The sequence below is a fragment of the Protobothrops mucrosquamatus genome, unplaced genomic scaffold (genome assembly GCF_001527695.2).
Source record: "Protobothrops mucrosquamatus isolate PMUCROS unplaced genomic scaffold, P.Mucros_1.0 scaffold2599, whole genome shotgun sequence".
Classification (NCBI taxonomy): domain Eukaryota; kingdom Metazoa; phylum Chordata; class Lepidosauria; order Squamata; family Viperidae; genus Protobothrops; species Protobothrops mucrosquamatus.
The window spans coordinates 343,547-359,983 of NW_015388653.1; the positions used below are offsets into that span (position 1 = coordinate 343,547).

Sequence of the window (16,437 nt, forward strand, 5' to 3'; positions counted from 1 at the left end):
TTTAGCGGCCATTAGAAATTACAATGGCACTGAAAAAAGTGACTTAATGTCTGTTTTTCACACTTACGACCGTTGCCTCATCCCTATGGTCACATGATCAAAATTCAGTCGCTGGCTACCGAAATATATGTATGACAGCCGTGGTGTTCTGAGGGCCACGTGATCCCCTTTTGTGACCTTCTGACAAGCAAAATCAACGGGGAAGCCAGATTCACTTAACAACCATGTTACTAAACTGCAGTGATTCACTTAACAACTGTGGCAAAAAAGGTCATAAAACGGGGCAAAACTCACTGAACAACTGTCTCACTTAGCAGTAGAAATTTTGGGTTCAGTTGTGGCATAAATTGAGGATTACTTGTATCTGGGAAGTAATTGACGCTACTTGATTTATTCTTGCTGTAAAAAGATATTCTTTAAAAGGCTTTTCATCAAAATAGGTAAAGTGTTGTTAAGCAGGCACGCTGGCTGAGGAATTCTGGGAGCTGAAGTCCACAAGCCATAAAAGGGCCACGTTTGAAGACCCCTGATTAAGATAATCAGACTTAGAATTTGCCTACATAACTCAGTACATTCCTCCAACAACAGGTCTCCATTTCCAGCTACCATCTCTGAGTGTTGCTTTTCAAAATTCCTAAATCTGCAGTTCCTTGTGTCTTAGATTTCTTGCAGGAGATGCAAGTAGCTCAGTTTACCCTGTGCTCCACAATATTTTAATTAAAGATTTGGAGGAAGAGATAGAGAGAATCTGTATCAAATCTGCAAATGACAGAAAAAGGAGGTGAGATAACAAATACCCTAGAACAAGGGTCCCCAACCCCCGGGCCGTGTACCAGTACTGGGCCGTGGCATGCCAGCAACCGGTCCACACAAACAAGCAAAGCCTCATCCATGGGATGCAGGCAGCATACAAAACCACACACTCTCCGGTCTGTGGAAAAATCTTTCCACGGAACCGGTCCCTGGTGCCCCAAAGGTTGGGGACCTCTGCCCTAGAAAACTGAAATAAAATGCAAAATGATCTTATTGGGTTCGGCTGAAACCTAACAGCAACAAATGCAAAGTTTTTCACTTAGGATAGCGAATAGCCATGGTATTCAGTGAAAACATTGATTGCCACCTGGATGTGAGCCAAACCATACTCAACGAGTAGTCTCAATGGTACTACATCCACATGGAGAGAAGTAAGCAGTGGGGTACCACAAGGTTCCGTCTTAGGCCCAGTACTCTTCAATATCTTCATCAATGACTTAGATGAGGGAATTGAAGGGGAACTCATCAAATTTGCAGATGACACCAAACTGACAGGAATAGCCAACACCCCAGAAGACAAACTCAGGATCCAAAAAGATCTTGACAAACTTGAACAATGGGCCCTATCCAACAAAATGAGTTTCAATGTGGAGAAAAGCAAAGTTTTACATTTAGGCAGGAAAAATCAAAGGTACAAGTACAGACTGGGTGAGACCTGGCTTAAAAACAATAACTATGAGAGGGACCTTGGAGTCCTAGTGGACGATCACTTGACCATGAGCCAGCAGTGTGCAGCAGCCACCAAAAAACGAATACAATCCTGGGTTGTATAAACAGGCATAGAATCAAGATCACATGAAGTACCGCTTTATAAAACCCTAGTAAGACCACACTTGGTGAGAACAATTAATCAGTGGAATGATTTGCCTCCAAATGTTGTGGGTGCTCCAACATTGGAGGTTTTTAAGAAGATACTGGACAGCCATTTGTCCGGAATGGTATAGGGCAAGGGTGTCCAACCTTAGCAACTTTAAGACTTGTGGATTTGAACTCCCAGAATTCCCCAGCCAGCGCATGAGGGTTGAAGTCCACAAGTCTTAAAGTTGCTAAGTTGGGAGACCCCCTAGACTAGAAAGCCTCCAAGTATCAACTGTCCAGTTGGCATGTCCATAAAAAGAAACTCCTGAGACATGATTTTACCAAGAGTATAATACTTTACTGAAAATTTACATTGGCACTGAAGAAGCAAAACCAGCTCTGGTTTTTCTGCTCAAAAGCTTACTTAATTAAACAATAAATTCCCTCGCCCCCACCCACCGGGCGTTCACATTGTCCAATAGTAATATTTCTTTTTTGTTAGGGAAACAGTCCATTTCTCCCTCAAGTGGCCTTGGCTCTCGGTTGCCTAATCGTCCCTCCCACCTTTGCATTTGTGAAAAGGCGAATCGGTCTTGACACCAAAGTCTCTTCCAACTCTTATTCTGGGACTTGAAGTCCACAGGTCTTAAAGTTGCCATGGTTGGACACCCCTGCTCAAGGTTCTCCTGTTTGAGCAGGGGGTTGGACAAGAAGACCTCCAAAGTCCCTCCCTTCCAGTCCTAGGATTTTATGATAGGGAGACAGATTACAAATGGATGTTGGGGAAAAAAACCACTTCGTAATAAAAAGAGTGTTTTAGCACCAGATCCAATAACCCCGGCACCAACAGTATCCCAGAAGACAAGCTCAGGATCCAAAAAGACCTTTACAAACTTGAACAATGGGCCCTATCCAACAAAATGAATTTTACTGTGGAGAAAAGCAAAGTTTTACACTTAGACAGGAAAAATCAAAGGTACAAATACAGACTGGGCGAGACCTGGCTTAAAAACAGTAACTATGAGAGGGACCTTGGAGTCCTAGTGGATGATTACTTGACTATGAGCCAGCAGTGTGCAGCAGCAGCCAAAAAGGCTAATAGAATCTTGGGTTGTATAAACAGAGGCATAGAATCAAGATCACGCGAAGTATTATTACCGCTTTATAAAGCCCTAGTAAGACCACACCTGGAATACTGCAGCCAATTTTTGTCACCATATCACAAAAAAGATGTTCAGAGTTTGGAAAAAGTTCAGAGAACAGCAACTAAGGTGATCCAAGGCCTGGAGACTAAAACATACGAAGAACGGCTGCGGGACTTGGATTTGGCTAGTCTAAACAAAAGAAGAAACAGGGGAGACATGATAGCAGTATCCCAGTATTTGAAGGGCTGCCACAAAGAGGGGATCACGATATTCTCCAAAGCACCTGAGGGCAGGACAAAAAACAATGGTTGGAAACTGATCAAAGAGAAAAGCAACCTGGAATCAAGGAGAAACTTCCCAACAGTGAGGACAATTAACCAGTGGAACAGCTTGCCACAAGAAATCATGGGCGCTCCATCACTGGCGATTTTTAAAAGAGACTGGACAGTCACTTGTCTGAGATGGTATAGGTTCTCCTGCTCGAGTAGGGAGCTGGACTAGAAGACCTCCAAGGTCCCTTCCAGCTCTACTCTATTCTATTCATTATGTTAGGGATGTTTTAAGAATCTCATCCTGCCCTGAGCAGAATTGGTCTCAGACAACTCAACATTTCTCCCAGTTCTGTGATTTATGCATTACAGGTTGTCCTCAACTTACAACAATTCATTTAGTGACCACAGTTATAACGGCACTGAAAAAAAATGACTGATGACCATTTTTCACACTTAAGACCATTGCAACATCCCCCAGGGTCACATGATCAAAATTCAGACACTTGCTAAGTGAGCCGTATTTATGACGGTTGCAATGTCCTGGGATCATGCGTCCACCTTTTGCAACCTTCTGACAAGCAAAGTCAATGGGGAAGCCGGATTCACTTAACAACCACATTAGTAATTTAACAACTGCAGTGATTCATTTTACAGCTATGGCAAGAAAGGTCGTCAAATGGGGCAAAATGCACTTAAAAGATGTCTCACTTAGCAACAGACCTTTTGGGCTCAATGGTGATTGTAAGTCAAGGATTACCTGTACTAAAACTTTCGTGTCTGTTTGTCGCCCTCAATTGGGCAAAACGGTGCATCCTACAGCAACCATTTTTGAATCGACAAACCTCAAATGGACTAACTTACAGAATTGCATCCAAAATCTGGCATCCAGGACTCCTATGGGATTGAAAACTGGTGAAGTTGCGGCCACTTCAATGCCACAGTTTTGTGACCATCATTTCCAATGGCCCCTGCCAGTTTCCTTCAAGGAAAGTCACTGGGGAAGTTGGCAGGAAGTCACAAGTTGCTTCTGTCTCTACTGCTTTTTGGGCTGGCCATGGTTGTTCTGTTGTACTGTGAGTAGAGTAGAGTAGAGTAGAGTAGAGTAGAGTAGAGTAGAGTAGAGTAGAGTAGAGTAGAGTAGAGTAGAGTAGAATAGAATAGAATAGAATAGAACAGAAGCTGGAAGGGACCTTGGAGGTCTTCTAGTCCAGCCCCCTGCTCAAGCAGGAGGTAAGGAGGTTTAGGTAAGGAAGTATCTGAAAGGTGACCCAACTGGTTCTGGGTTGTCTACTTGTAATTAAGATTAAATCTAATGTTGCTTTCACCCTGCTCCTGTTCACTTTTGACCCCATTCTTACGTAGCTAGTACAGAACCCATTATTATTTTTATCAAACCAAAACACTTTTTAAATTAGAATCATGAGGACTAGAATCTCCAGAGTGCAAAAGATCCCAGTTTAATCCTTGCTATCTTCAGGGAAGATAAAACCTCCCAAAAACCTGAAATTTCAGAGACCTGTAGGAAGAAAATATATAGAGTATAGAGAAATAATCTCAAAACCAGCAACTTCAAGACCTGTGGATTTAAACTCCCAGAATTCTCAGCCGGCCATGCATGTCTGCATTTTTTTCCAACCTCCGTCAACTGGTTGTAAGACAAAAATGAGCTTTTGAACATGTCTTGCCAAGAAGAGCTTGGGGGCGAATATCTTCCAGATAAACCGGGGTGTTACTTACATTCGCCGGTTGCATCCACAAAACACAATTAACCAGGTTACTTTATGAATTGATGTTGTGGGTTTGCACAATTGGAGGAACCTCATCATATCCATATTAATCATATTAACATATTAATCAGTGGAACGCCTTGCCTCCAGAGGTTTTGGGTGCTCCATCCCTGGAGGTTTTCAAGAAAAAAAATTGGAGAATCATTTGACTAGGATGATATAGGGTTTCCAACTTGAGCAGGGGGTCAGACTAGAAGACCTCCAAGGTCCCTTCCAACCTTACTGTTCTATGTTCTATGTATGGGTTGTGTTTTCCAAACACAGTAAGGCCAAAAGACAGAAATGAAAGCCATCCATTCATGTAACCAGGTTTAGTGGGCTGTGTGGATGCAACCCTTTTACCTGGTTTGTTTACATCCTGTTTTTCATGGCCAAGTCTTCTTAGCAGATGGCAGGATTTCTGTCTCGCATCCCGTTCTCTTTTGGGGAGGGATGTGCAGATCGCCGGAGAGTCTTGGAAAGATGCATCAAATAATATAAAAATTAAAGGAAAATCGAATAACAAAATAAACATTGGGAAGAGTTGCACCACCAGCGGCAAAGTCAGCTAAAAAAAACAAACAAAAAACACCACCCCCATAGGTTTAGAACAGGGGTAGGCAACCTTGGCTCTTTAATGACTTGTGGACTTCAATACCCAGAATTCCTGAACCAGCCATGCTGACTCAGGAGTTCTGGGAGTTGAAGTCCACACATCACAAAAGAGCCAAGGTTTAGAAGAATGAGGCCTTTATCACAAGGGAAGAAAAAAGACAAGAGAAAGTGAATTGGAGATAAGTTTTGACAGCGTCAATCTTCAAGTCCTTCTGACATGTTGAAAGGAGTGATTTTTAGCATAGTGGTGTCCACCCTTGGTGACTTGAAGTCCACAGGTCTTCAAGTTGCCAAGCCTGGACACCACTGTTTTAGCAGGTAGGAAAAAAGAGGTCGCTTACCTCTGCCCCAGGAGCGTTGGATTCAAATCCCCCCTGCGAGGTAGGCATCCCTCAGTTATCAGTTCGGATCCTTTTAACTTGCTGGGTGGGGATGGAGGCAGGATTTGGGGAAAGGAGGAGGAGAATCTAAAACCAAACAGCATTTCTTTCTTACAAGTAGTCCTCGACTTACGACCGTTTGTTTAGTAACCACTTGAAGATACAATTGGTGCTGAAAAAAGTGGCTTATGGTCCTCACACTTAACGTCCACTGCAACATCGCCACACATTCAAAACTTGTATTTATAATAGTTGCAGCCTCTCCGGGTCAGGTGATTGTCAATGAGGGAAGCTGGATTCACTTTACGACCGCCTTATTCACTCCCACCGCGATGATTGGCTTAACAATCATGATAAGAAAAGTCATGAAACTGGGCAGGACTTCCTTAACACCCATTTCGCTTAAGAACGGAAGTTCCAGTTCCGGTTTGTCGTAAATTGAGGACTCCCTGTACTGCAGAGAAGCAAAACTCTTGATCTTTGGGCAGAGAAACCCAGCTGAGAACATGCTAACATAACAATCCCTGTTCCTACAATGTGCTAAACTGAACTGAGGGATTATCGTGTTGTGAAAACGCAGACAGGGGAATGGTCACTGTTGATCATAGTTCACTGCCCATCTGGATGGGGAAGAACACAATCCTGGCAAGATTGAGGGCTTGAGGCGCCTGAGTTCTGGAAGTCCTCAACTTATAACAATTCGTTAATGACCATTCAAAGCTACAATGTCACTGAATCAGGGGACCGATGACCATTTTTCACACAACTGTTGCAGCATCCCCTTGGTCAAGTGATCAAAATTCAGACGCTTGGCAATTGGGTTCGTATTTACGACGGTCGCAGTGTCCCGGGGTCACATGATCTCCCTTTTGCGACCTTCTGACCAGCAAAATCAATAGGGAAGCCAGATTCACTTAACAAACGGGTTACTAACTTAATACCTGCGATGATTCACTTAATCACTGTGGTGGGAAAGGTCACAAAATGGGGCATAACTCACTTAACAACCATCTTGCTTAGCAAGGCTCAATTGTGGTCGTAAGTCGAGGACTACCTATACACAGCTGCTGTTCAAGGAGCTAGTCATGGTTGAGGGCAGGAGAGCCTTTGCTGAGATTTATCTGGTGCCCCAGATGTGCCCTTTTTCTCCTCAGTCACTCACACCCAGATCACCTTGCAGGTGGATTACAAGCAGTCCTCGGCTTATGATCACAATATGGGCCAGAATTTCTGCTACTAAGTGGCGTGATCGTTCAGTGAGTCATTACAGCAGAGGTCCCCAACCTTTTGGGCACCAGGGACCGGTTCCGTAGAGAAAGGTTTTTCCACAGACCGGAGAGTACGTGGTTTTGTGTGCTGCCCGCGTCTCGCGGAGGGGATTTTGTTTGTGCAGACCGGTTGCTGGGATGTCACAGCCTGGTACTGGTCCACAGACCGGGTTTGGGGACCCGTGCATTACAGAATTGATTTTTCTTCTTACTGCAGTCATTAAACGAATCGTGCGGTTGTTACGCAAATCCAGCTTCCTCATTCTTTGCTGCTTGGCCACTGGCTGGGAACAAATGGTGACCACGTGACCTGGGGACACTGCAACTTGCCACCTGCCCAGATTTTGACCATGTGACTATGGGGATGCTGCAGTGCCTCTGGGGACTGGTCGTAAATCACTTTTTCCAGCACCATTCTAACTTTAAACAGTTGGTAAACAAATGGTCATAAGTCGAGGACTGCCCAAAACTGCAGTGTGCTCTATGTGGGGCTGCCCTGGAAGACCATCCAGAAGCTACAACTGGCTCAGAAATGCAGCAATACGAGCAGTATGTGTAGACCTTGACTTAGGAGCACAACTGAGCCCAAATTTCTGTTGTTAAGAAAGACAGTTCTTAAGTGAATTTTGCTCCATTTTACATCCTTTCTGGCCATCCTTGTGAAGTAAATCATTGCAGTCGTTAAGTTAATGACACCGTTGTTAAGTGAATCCGGCTTTCCCCATTGACTTTGCCGGTCAGAAGGTCGCAAAAGGGAATCACATGACCCCGGGACAGTGCGACCGTCATAAATATGAGTCAGTTGCTAAGGGTCTGAATTTTGATCACGTGGCCACGCGGATGCTGCAACGGTTGTGCAAAAAACTTTCACTTTTTTCAGTGCTGTTGTGATTTTGAACAGGCATTAAATGGACTGTTGTAAGTCAAGGACCTGCATCCCCCTTACATGGCCATGGGGCTGCTGCAACCGTGTGAAAGTGTGAAAAACGGTCATAAGTCACTTTTTTCAGTGCTTTTGTAACTTTGAACGGTCATTAAACAAACTGATGTAAGTTGAGGACTTCGTTGCTTCTCCTTATACCTGCATGTCATCTCTGCTGCACTGCCTCTCGGTTTCCAGGTGCAATTAAGATCCCTTCCTATGAATTCCTGCAGGGCATGCACCCCCCCCTAATTGTTTTTGCACCCCTTGGTTGCATCCAGGCAGGGGGTCCAACCCCACATCCCCTCGATTAACCACGGTCACCTTGGGGGGGCTGAGAAATGTGCCGGTCACAGCCCCTGCCATCTGGAATAGCACATGGCACCCATTTTCTAAGGTTGTCTGAAGATCTGACCTTAGTGTGTTTGTGAAATCTCTGTCCCAGGTTTTGGACTGTTGTGATTGTTTACTTTTTAAAGAAGAGACTGGACAACAATTTGTCTAAAATGGGTGTAAGGATCTCCTGCTTGATCAGGAAGTTGGACGAGAACAGGGGTCTCCCAACTTAGCCACTTTAAGACTTGTGGACTTCAACTCCCAGAATTCCCCAGCCAGTGCATACGCTGGCTGGGGAATTCTGGGAGTTGAAGTCCACAAGTCTTAAAGTGGCTAAGTTGGGAGACCCCTGGACTAGCGAGGTCTCTTCCAACTCTGTTATTGTTGTCCAGACTGTTCTTGTTTTAGTTGTATATTTCATATGTGGTTAAGCTGCCCAGAATCTTTGGAGTCAGCAGACAAACCAGAATAAATCACATCCCATTTGGGAGGCTTCGTGCAATAATCTGAGGTGGACCCTCCAAAACCGCACGAAAAGCAAAGCAGGATGAAACCTATCTGAGCTTCTCCGTGAATGCAGGTAACGTACATACCTGGTTAAGCACATGGAGAACACAACCAGCATGTTGAAATGATATAGGATCTCCCGCTTGAGCAGGGGGTTGGACTAGAAGACCTTCAAGGTCCCTTCTGTTATTCTGATTGCAACTCCCAAAATTCCCCAAAAGGGACATCTTAGCACATCTGGCAACCCAAGGCTGGGAACGGGGTTACATCTTACTTCAAAATTGGGCACAATTATCAAGAGCTTTACAAAGTGGCCGCTTAGCGACCATTTAAAATTGAATCTAATGGAGGCACAAGGTTGGTTGGCTTTGGCTGTAGATTGTATGAATATGGTCTTGACCTGTGACCCTTCGGACACAGCCCCAAATGGGTGACACTACCGCTAATCCTCAACTTCCAACAGTTCATTTGTCTGTTCAGAAGTACAACGGCACTGAAAAAGGCGACTGACGGTGTTTTTCACACGACCGTTGCAGCATCCTTGTGCAGCACAACGTTCGGACACTTGGCAACCGACTTGCATTTATGACAGTGGCAGTGTTCTGGAGGGTCACGTGGCCACCTTTTGTGACCTTCTGACAAGCACAGTCAACGGGGGAAGCCAGATTTTCATTTAATGACCGTGTTTCTAATTTAACAACCGCAGTGATTCCCTGAACGACTGTGGCAAGAAAGGTCATAAATTCGGGCAAAATTCACTTAAGGAATGTCTCGCTTAACAACAAAAAGTTTGGGCTCAACTGTGGTCATAAATCGAGGACTACCTATATACTCTTTTCTCTCTTCTCCATCCTTCCTCTTCCTCCTCATTCAGGAGACTGAGACGGAGCTCTAGGCAGCCAGCCTGCATTTTGGGGGGGGGAAAGGGGGGGAGAAATTGTGTGTGGCTGTCCAGTTGCCCACCCTATACCCAAATCTCCTTTGTTTGACCCAGAGTCACTCAAAAGTGAGATAGGCAGCATATAAATTAAATACAATAAATAAATACGGCTGCCCCCCCCCCCCCAATTCCTGCCTGTTCCTCTCCTTTATGCCAATCCACCAAAGCGGTCTTGCAAGTGGTCGTCATTCGGCAGCTGACCACCCCAAAAACCACAGCCCCCTTTCTCAAAGGGGCAGGGTGGAGGATACGTTTCTCTCAAGGAGCGGGAAGGACAGGGTAGAAACCATTTTGCACTATAAGCCAGCTTCCTGTCCTCCAAAATGAGTCCAGAAGTTCGGGACTTCAGTTCCCAGAATTCCAAGCCAAGCTGTCGGTCAACCTGTCTGGATTTCCAATGTACAAATAGTCCTTGACTTACAACAGTTTGTTTAGTGACCGTTCAAAGTTACAACAGCACTGGAAAAAGTAACTTAGGACCGTTTTTCACACTTACGACCATTGCAGCATCACCGGGGTCAGGTGATCAAAATTCAAGACTCATTTTTTTATGACGTTTCCAGTGTCTCCCGGGGTCACGTGATCCCCTTTTGCGACCTTCTCGCCAGCAAAGTCAACGGGGAAGCCAGATTCGCTTCAGAACGACATTACTAACTGAACGGCACTGATACCCTTAACGGCTGCGGCAAGGAAAGTCGTAACATGGGGCAATATTGACTTAACCACTGTCTCGCTTATGAACAGACATTTTGGACTCAGCTGTGCTTATAAGTCAAGGACTACCTGTCTCTCACATTTCCCCAGATCTGGGAAGGTGAGGATTGATACAGGATGCAAAAACAGCAATTCCAACCGTAGGGGAAGATCTGTAACTCAGAATTGAGCTGTTGGATCTTGGTGTTCTCCGAGCGCCGAGAACATCAAGAACCCAAGAGAAAAATGGCAATTTTCAGAACACCCTGTGTGTTTTCCGGTGCCTATTTTAAGAGTGTGACAGAAGGACAGGATATTTCCTTTGGGTAGGTTGAAGCAGCTTCTTGTCAGCAGAACAAAAGGCACCGCGTGGCTTCGGATCAGCTCTGCCTGCTTGGAAGATGGGGGGCGGGGGGCATCCAAAACCCCTGACTTCTTCCAGAAACAGCTGTCCACAGAGAGAGAGAAATCAATGAGGGGAGGGGGACAGGGTTAAACAGCATCAGTGGCCTGGCAGTGGTCGGTTAGTCTCAAAGCCAAAAGCGACGGAATCCGGCATTCGCACAAGACCACGGCTTCGTATTGCGCAACGGTTCGGCCGACTCTCACTGCTGGGGAGGGGGTTAGTGGCGAGGGCAGCCCCCTCGCGGGGAAGGAGGCGGCGGTGCGGAGGACCCTCTTTCTGGAAAGCAAAGGGGAGGAGGGGCGGTGGAGGCAGTGGGAGCGCGCAAGGTGTGCACCACACGGCAAATCCGGATTGCCAGTTCCGCCCCATGCAGAGAGAGGAGTGGGAAGCAGGCGGCAGAGGTGAAGTCGGATCGAGGAGGCGAGGAGGGTGCGATTACAACGCAAATTTGACGAGGCGGACGCGAGAGGTTCTGTAAAAGCCGTTTAATCGTTCACATCTTAAAAATCAGGGAAAGGGAAGCGAACAACTTGCTGCCACGACCCATTTCGTTAACCGGTTGTACAAAATCAAAACGGGAACAAATCAAAGGAAAAAAGAAAGATATCGATCAAACCAAGGAGCACCCAAGAATACAGCAAAGCAAAAAAAAAAAAAAAAACACCCTCCAAAGCCTGGTTTAGAGAGGCCGGCATCGTGGCGGTGGCAGGGATCAAAGCTTAGCACGCAAAACACACAGCAAGCAAAGACTGGAGCTGGCGGAGGGGGGAGCCGTTGTGTGCAAAGGTCTGCGGCATTTCGGGCCGGAGGGAAGAGTTCGGAAAAACCAGACACGGACAACACCGTCTTCGGCCCCATCACAGTTTCGCAAGGCGGGGTTGGCGTGGCAGTTCTTCGACCGGACCGGATCAAAACGTGGGGGAAGGAAAGAAGGAAGGAAGAGAAAGGAGGGGGGGAGGAAAGGAGGGACACACAAAATGTAGCATCACCAACCTTGGAAGTCAGTGCTCGGCTGATCGGCCAGGAGGCATCGCTCCGAGTCTGCCCAGGAAGAGCCTGTAAAGAAATCTACGTAGTTTAGGGGTACGCATGGATTGCAAGACACGCGCATCAACCCCAGAAATCGCACCTGTCTGGAAACAACCTGGTTGCTTGTGGGATACCACATGGGGGAAGAACAAGGCAGGGAACCTAGGGCAGTGATGGCGAACCTTTTAGAGACCGAGTGCCCAAACTGCAACCCAAAACCCACTTATGCATCGTCGGGTGCCGGGTGGGTGTGGCCCATTGGGTGGGCGTGGCTGCGGTGGTAACGGCAGACTGGGTGAGACTAAAAAGTTCAATCAATCAATTCCAACTTTGCGAGATCTTTTTTTTTCCTGCAAGAAGTTGAAATTGACTGGCTGATTGAACCTTTTTTTTTTTGTACACGGCAGCGGAGGCCTAAAGCGAAAAGGTTTTATAAAACCCAGCTGAAAGCCTAGGACTGGGGAGACGGTGCGCGTGCCCACAGAGAGGGCTCTGAGTGCCGCCTCTGGCACCCGTGCCATAGGTTCGCCACCACTGACCTAGGGTCTTCTAGAAATGACTGAACTATAGTGCTTCTCAGCCACAGCCAGGACGGGCACGCAACTTACAGCCATTCATTTAGTGACCATCTGAAGTTACAACGGCACCAAAAAAAATCTGACTTATGACTGGTTTTCACATGCCCGTTGCATCATCCCCACGGTCATGTGATCAAAATTCCAGCACTTGGTATCTGGCCTGAAATTTATGAAGGTTTCAGCATCCAGCCTATATTTGTTAATGGCTACAGCTCTGATGATGTTACAGGGTCATGTGATCGCGATTTGATTTGCAATCTTCCCAGCTGGCTTCTGACGAGCAAAATCAATGGGAGAAACCAGTTTCACTGAACGATTGCACGCTTTATATAACAACTGCAATGACCGGCTAAAAAAACTGTGGCCAAGGCTATTGTAAAATGGGGCACAGCTCACTTAACAACTGCCTTGTTTAGCTACGGAATCTTGTGACTCAGTTGGGGTTACATATCAAGGACTACCTGCCCAGGCTTGGGGAGAAGTGGTCAAAATAGCAGTGTGATACTTTCTGGACAGAGGCTGGTTCCCAATCTCCAGGGAAGGCTGATGGACATGAAGGGAGACCTACGATCAGGCTGAGTATAAACACACTGCCTTATAGGACCTTTTGCTGCTCTCACTCCTAGATCAGAGGTCCCCAGCTCTCCTGGGCCACAGTCCACTACTGGGCCTTGAGCCGTTTGGAACCGGGCTGGGGAAGTGGCAGGTGAGTGTGCACACGCATCCCCATTTGTACGAGTAGTGGGCAAACGCATTCACATAGCTGCATCTGCGTGAGCGGCGGACACGCTTGCCCGCTTCCACAAACGGAGCTGCACGCATGTATACATGCTTGCCTGCCACTTTCACAAAACCATCCCCTCTCCCCCTCCTGCTGGTCCTCAAAGTTGCAAAGTTTGGGGAACTGTGTTCTAGGTCAGCTGTGCAGATTTTGTCTGTTATTTGTCACCCACAGCGACAGAGAGAGCAGAAACAGGAACCCGTGTCCCTCCCATCTCCCTGACTCCCTTCCCTGCACCCCCACGCAAATGAGTATCCCTGGACACTTACAGTTGGAAGGGTGCAGCGCCCTCAGAATGTCTGGGCGTACTGGGCAGCGTAAGCACTTGCGTACCTCTCGTAGTACTCTGCCACATTGTAGGCGGTTCCTAGACTGTACTGAGAGTACGTTGCAGCAGCCGCAGCAGCAGCGTACCCGGGTTGGCTGTAGGCTTGGCTGTACGTCTGGTTTGCTGCAGCAGTTGCGGCGGCAGCTGCAGCTGCGGCGGCAGCTGCAGTATAGGGGTCAGCATATTGGGCCACTACAGCAGTGGGGGTAGATGTCCTCCGCCCCACGGGGCTCCTTTCTCTATAAGCAGCTGTTGGGGCAGAGGGTAGAGCTCGGTCATATGCTGCTCGTGCTCGGTCGTAGAGCTCGTATGCGTACTGATCACAATACTCCCGGTCATACCAGGCACGGGCACAGTAGGGCGAATAGGTGGCCGGTGCAGGGGGCACGCGTCCCCTGGAGAAGTAGTAGCTGGGCGTCGGGGTGGGCGGGGTGGGCACAGAGGCCCCTTTCGTGGCCCGGAGGGAACTATTGCTCTTGGAAAGGGTGACAAAAATTTTCTGATCCTCCAGCGGAGTGTCGTTGAGATGCAAGATGGCATCCATGGCTTCCCGCTCTTTGGCCATGTGGACGAAGGCGAAGTTCTTGACAATGTCGCACTCCACCACTTTGCCGAAGCGCTCGAAGAGTTGGCGGATTTGGGCGGTGGTGGCTTTGGCCGAGACGTTCCCCACGTAGATCTTGGTGGCGTTGCGGATCTTGGAGGTGGCGTATTCCACAGTCAAGTGAGTCCCGTAGAATTCGCTCTTGTGCAACGTGCTGATGGCCTGGTGGGCCTCGTCCTCCTTCTCCATGTGGACGAAGGCAAAATTCTTCAAAATGTCGCACTCGTTCACTTGGCCGTACTGCTCAAACAGCTTTCGCAGCTCTTCGGCTGTGACCACAGGAGAAAGCCCCCCAACAAAGATCTTCACCATGATGATTCTGGGGGCCCCACCTGCCAGGAATCCCTTGGAAAAAAGGAAGAGGAGAAAAAGAGTAAATCCAAAGACGTTCAGACATTACACTCATCCCTGGTCAGTTGAACAGGACTGCCTACACAAGAATAGTTTGTTTTGATCTTGGTTAGGGGTGGTTGTGTTGGACTAGTTTGCTACACTGCTCTTTCGTTTGTTCAGGTGTTGGACGAACCTAGGAAATGGGTTAATTCAGTCATCATGTATTCTGTGAACTTAGCCATTTTAATGCGAGCTGGTAGACACAATTTTGGTGTCATCCTTGATGGGCCCTGAACAGTATCCCAATTATCCCTGCACAATTATTGGCTTTTAGGAATCAAATCAATCATTTAACTCCACCTTGTCTATGAGACAATGCAGTTCCACCAACCTCAGCAGTAACGACACGTATTTTTATATGGCTCTTTCTGACCAAAAAATAAAGGTAGTCCTTGACTTATAACCATTCATTCAGCAGTTTGAAGTTATGACAGCCCCCCAAAAAGTGACTTATGACGGGTCCTCAAACTTACAAATCATTGCAGCATCTGTGCAGTTACAGGATGTGATTCAGGTGCTTGATAACGGGCATGCACTTAAAATGGTTGAAGTGTTGAGTGCCCTTGGTGGGGGTTTCCTAAATTTAGGGCTAGGTGTCCCTCTGGCAGGGACAGTTTAGTGGGCCCTGAGCTTGGGGTTGGACTAGATCAGGGCTTTTCAACCAGTGGTACGGGTACCACCTGTGGTACATTGGCACCTGGCAGGTGGTATGCGACAATCCTAGAAAAGTGGTAGCTGGGGAGGGGAATGAGCTGAACCGGTGGCAGCACCGCACAAGCCCGAGCGAGAGACGGCTGGAGCTGCAGGGCTGTCAGAGCTCAGCGGAAGCGCCAGGATCAGCGCCAGGATCCAGCTGGAGCTCAGCACTGATCCTGGTGCTTCTGCTGAGCCCAGAAGAAGCACCAATCAGCTGGAATGTTGCAGCATCTCCAGGGTCTTGAGATTTACATTCAGATGCTTGGTAACCGATTCATATTTATGACGGTCACAATGTCCCAGGGTCATGTGAAGTGACCAAAACCTGCTGCAACCACCCAGCAGACGGGGGGAATAAAAACCAAACACCCCCCACCGTGCCCCCACTGCCAATCCTCAACAGAAATGTTCACAACAATGAAAACCTCGGACAGGAGGAAGAGCGTCGCCAGGTGGGCAGGCAGGTGTCTTGCTCGGCTCTGGCTTGGGGGGCACTTTTTTCAATGCCATTGTAACTTCAAACAGTCACTAAGCGAACTGTTGTAAGTCGAGGACTACTTGTACATCACTCCCCCCCCTTTGTTTGGTCATCAAGTTTTTGACACCTTGCTAGGCAACTGGTGGTACTCGGATGTTGCCATATCCTAAAAGTGGTACAATGGGTGAAAAGGTTGAAAAGCCCTGGATTTAGATGACCTTGGAGTTTCCTTTTCATGCATCCATTCTAGCTCTCTATTGTAGAAGTTATCATCACCAGGCTCGTTCACTGAGAATCAACTTGGGCAACCTTTGGACCTCCAGATGTTGTTCAGCTATAACTCCCAGAATTCCTCATTGACTGGGACTTTTCTGGGGGGTTACAAATGTTTTCAGTTTTCAACTGAGGACCATCTGTTCCTTCCAGATGTGCAGAATTCCAACTCATCAGCCCAGCATGTGTCCCGCATGAGAGGAATCGCCTCCAGCTGTGCAGTGGAATTCCTTATTGTCTGGTCCGGTCCAGCCAGCTGGACCCCTCCAGATGTTTGATCGAAGGCCTATCAACCCCAAGCAGCAGCACCTTCCCCAAAGATGGATGGAATTTGTAGTCTGCAACATCTGGAGGGCACCCACTGGCTAGCCTTGCAAGGCCAGATTGCTTGGTTGGTAGAGTTCGAGTTCCCACAG

General features: G+C 47.4%; 1 protein-coding gene across 1 annotated transcript; it reads right to left on the reverse strand.

The window, feature by feature from the left end:
- Positions 1-13,524: 13,524 nt before the first annotated feature.
- On the reverse strand, positions 13,525-14,493 carry LOC107296005 (RNA-binding protein 4-like). Its single transcript, XM_015825343.1, has one exon. The coding sequence runs from the start codon at positions 14,491-14,493 to the stop codon at positions 13,540-13,542; it is 954 nt and encodes a 317-aa protein (XP_015680829.1). The 3' UTR covers positions 13,525-13,539.
- Positions 14,494-16,437: the final 1,944 nt, after the last annotated feature.

Bases quoted from the DNA above. Each gene is read 5' to 3' on its own strand.
- LOC107296005 (XM_015825343.1), bottom strand. From the start codon at position 14,493: ATGGTGAAGATCTTTGTTGGGGGGCTTTCTCCTGTGGTCACAGCCGAA.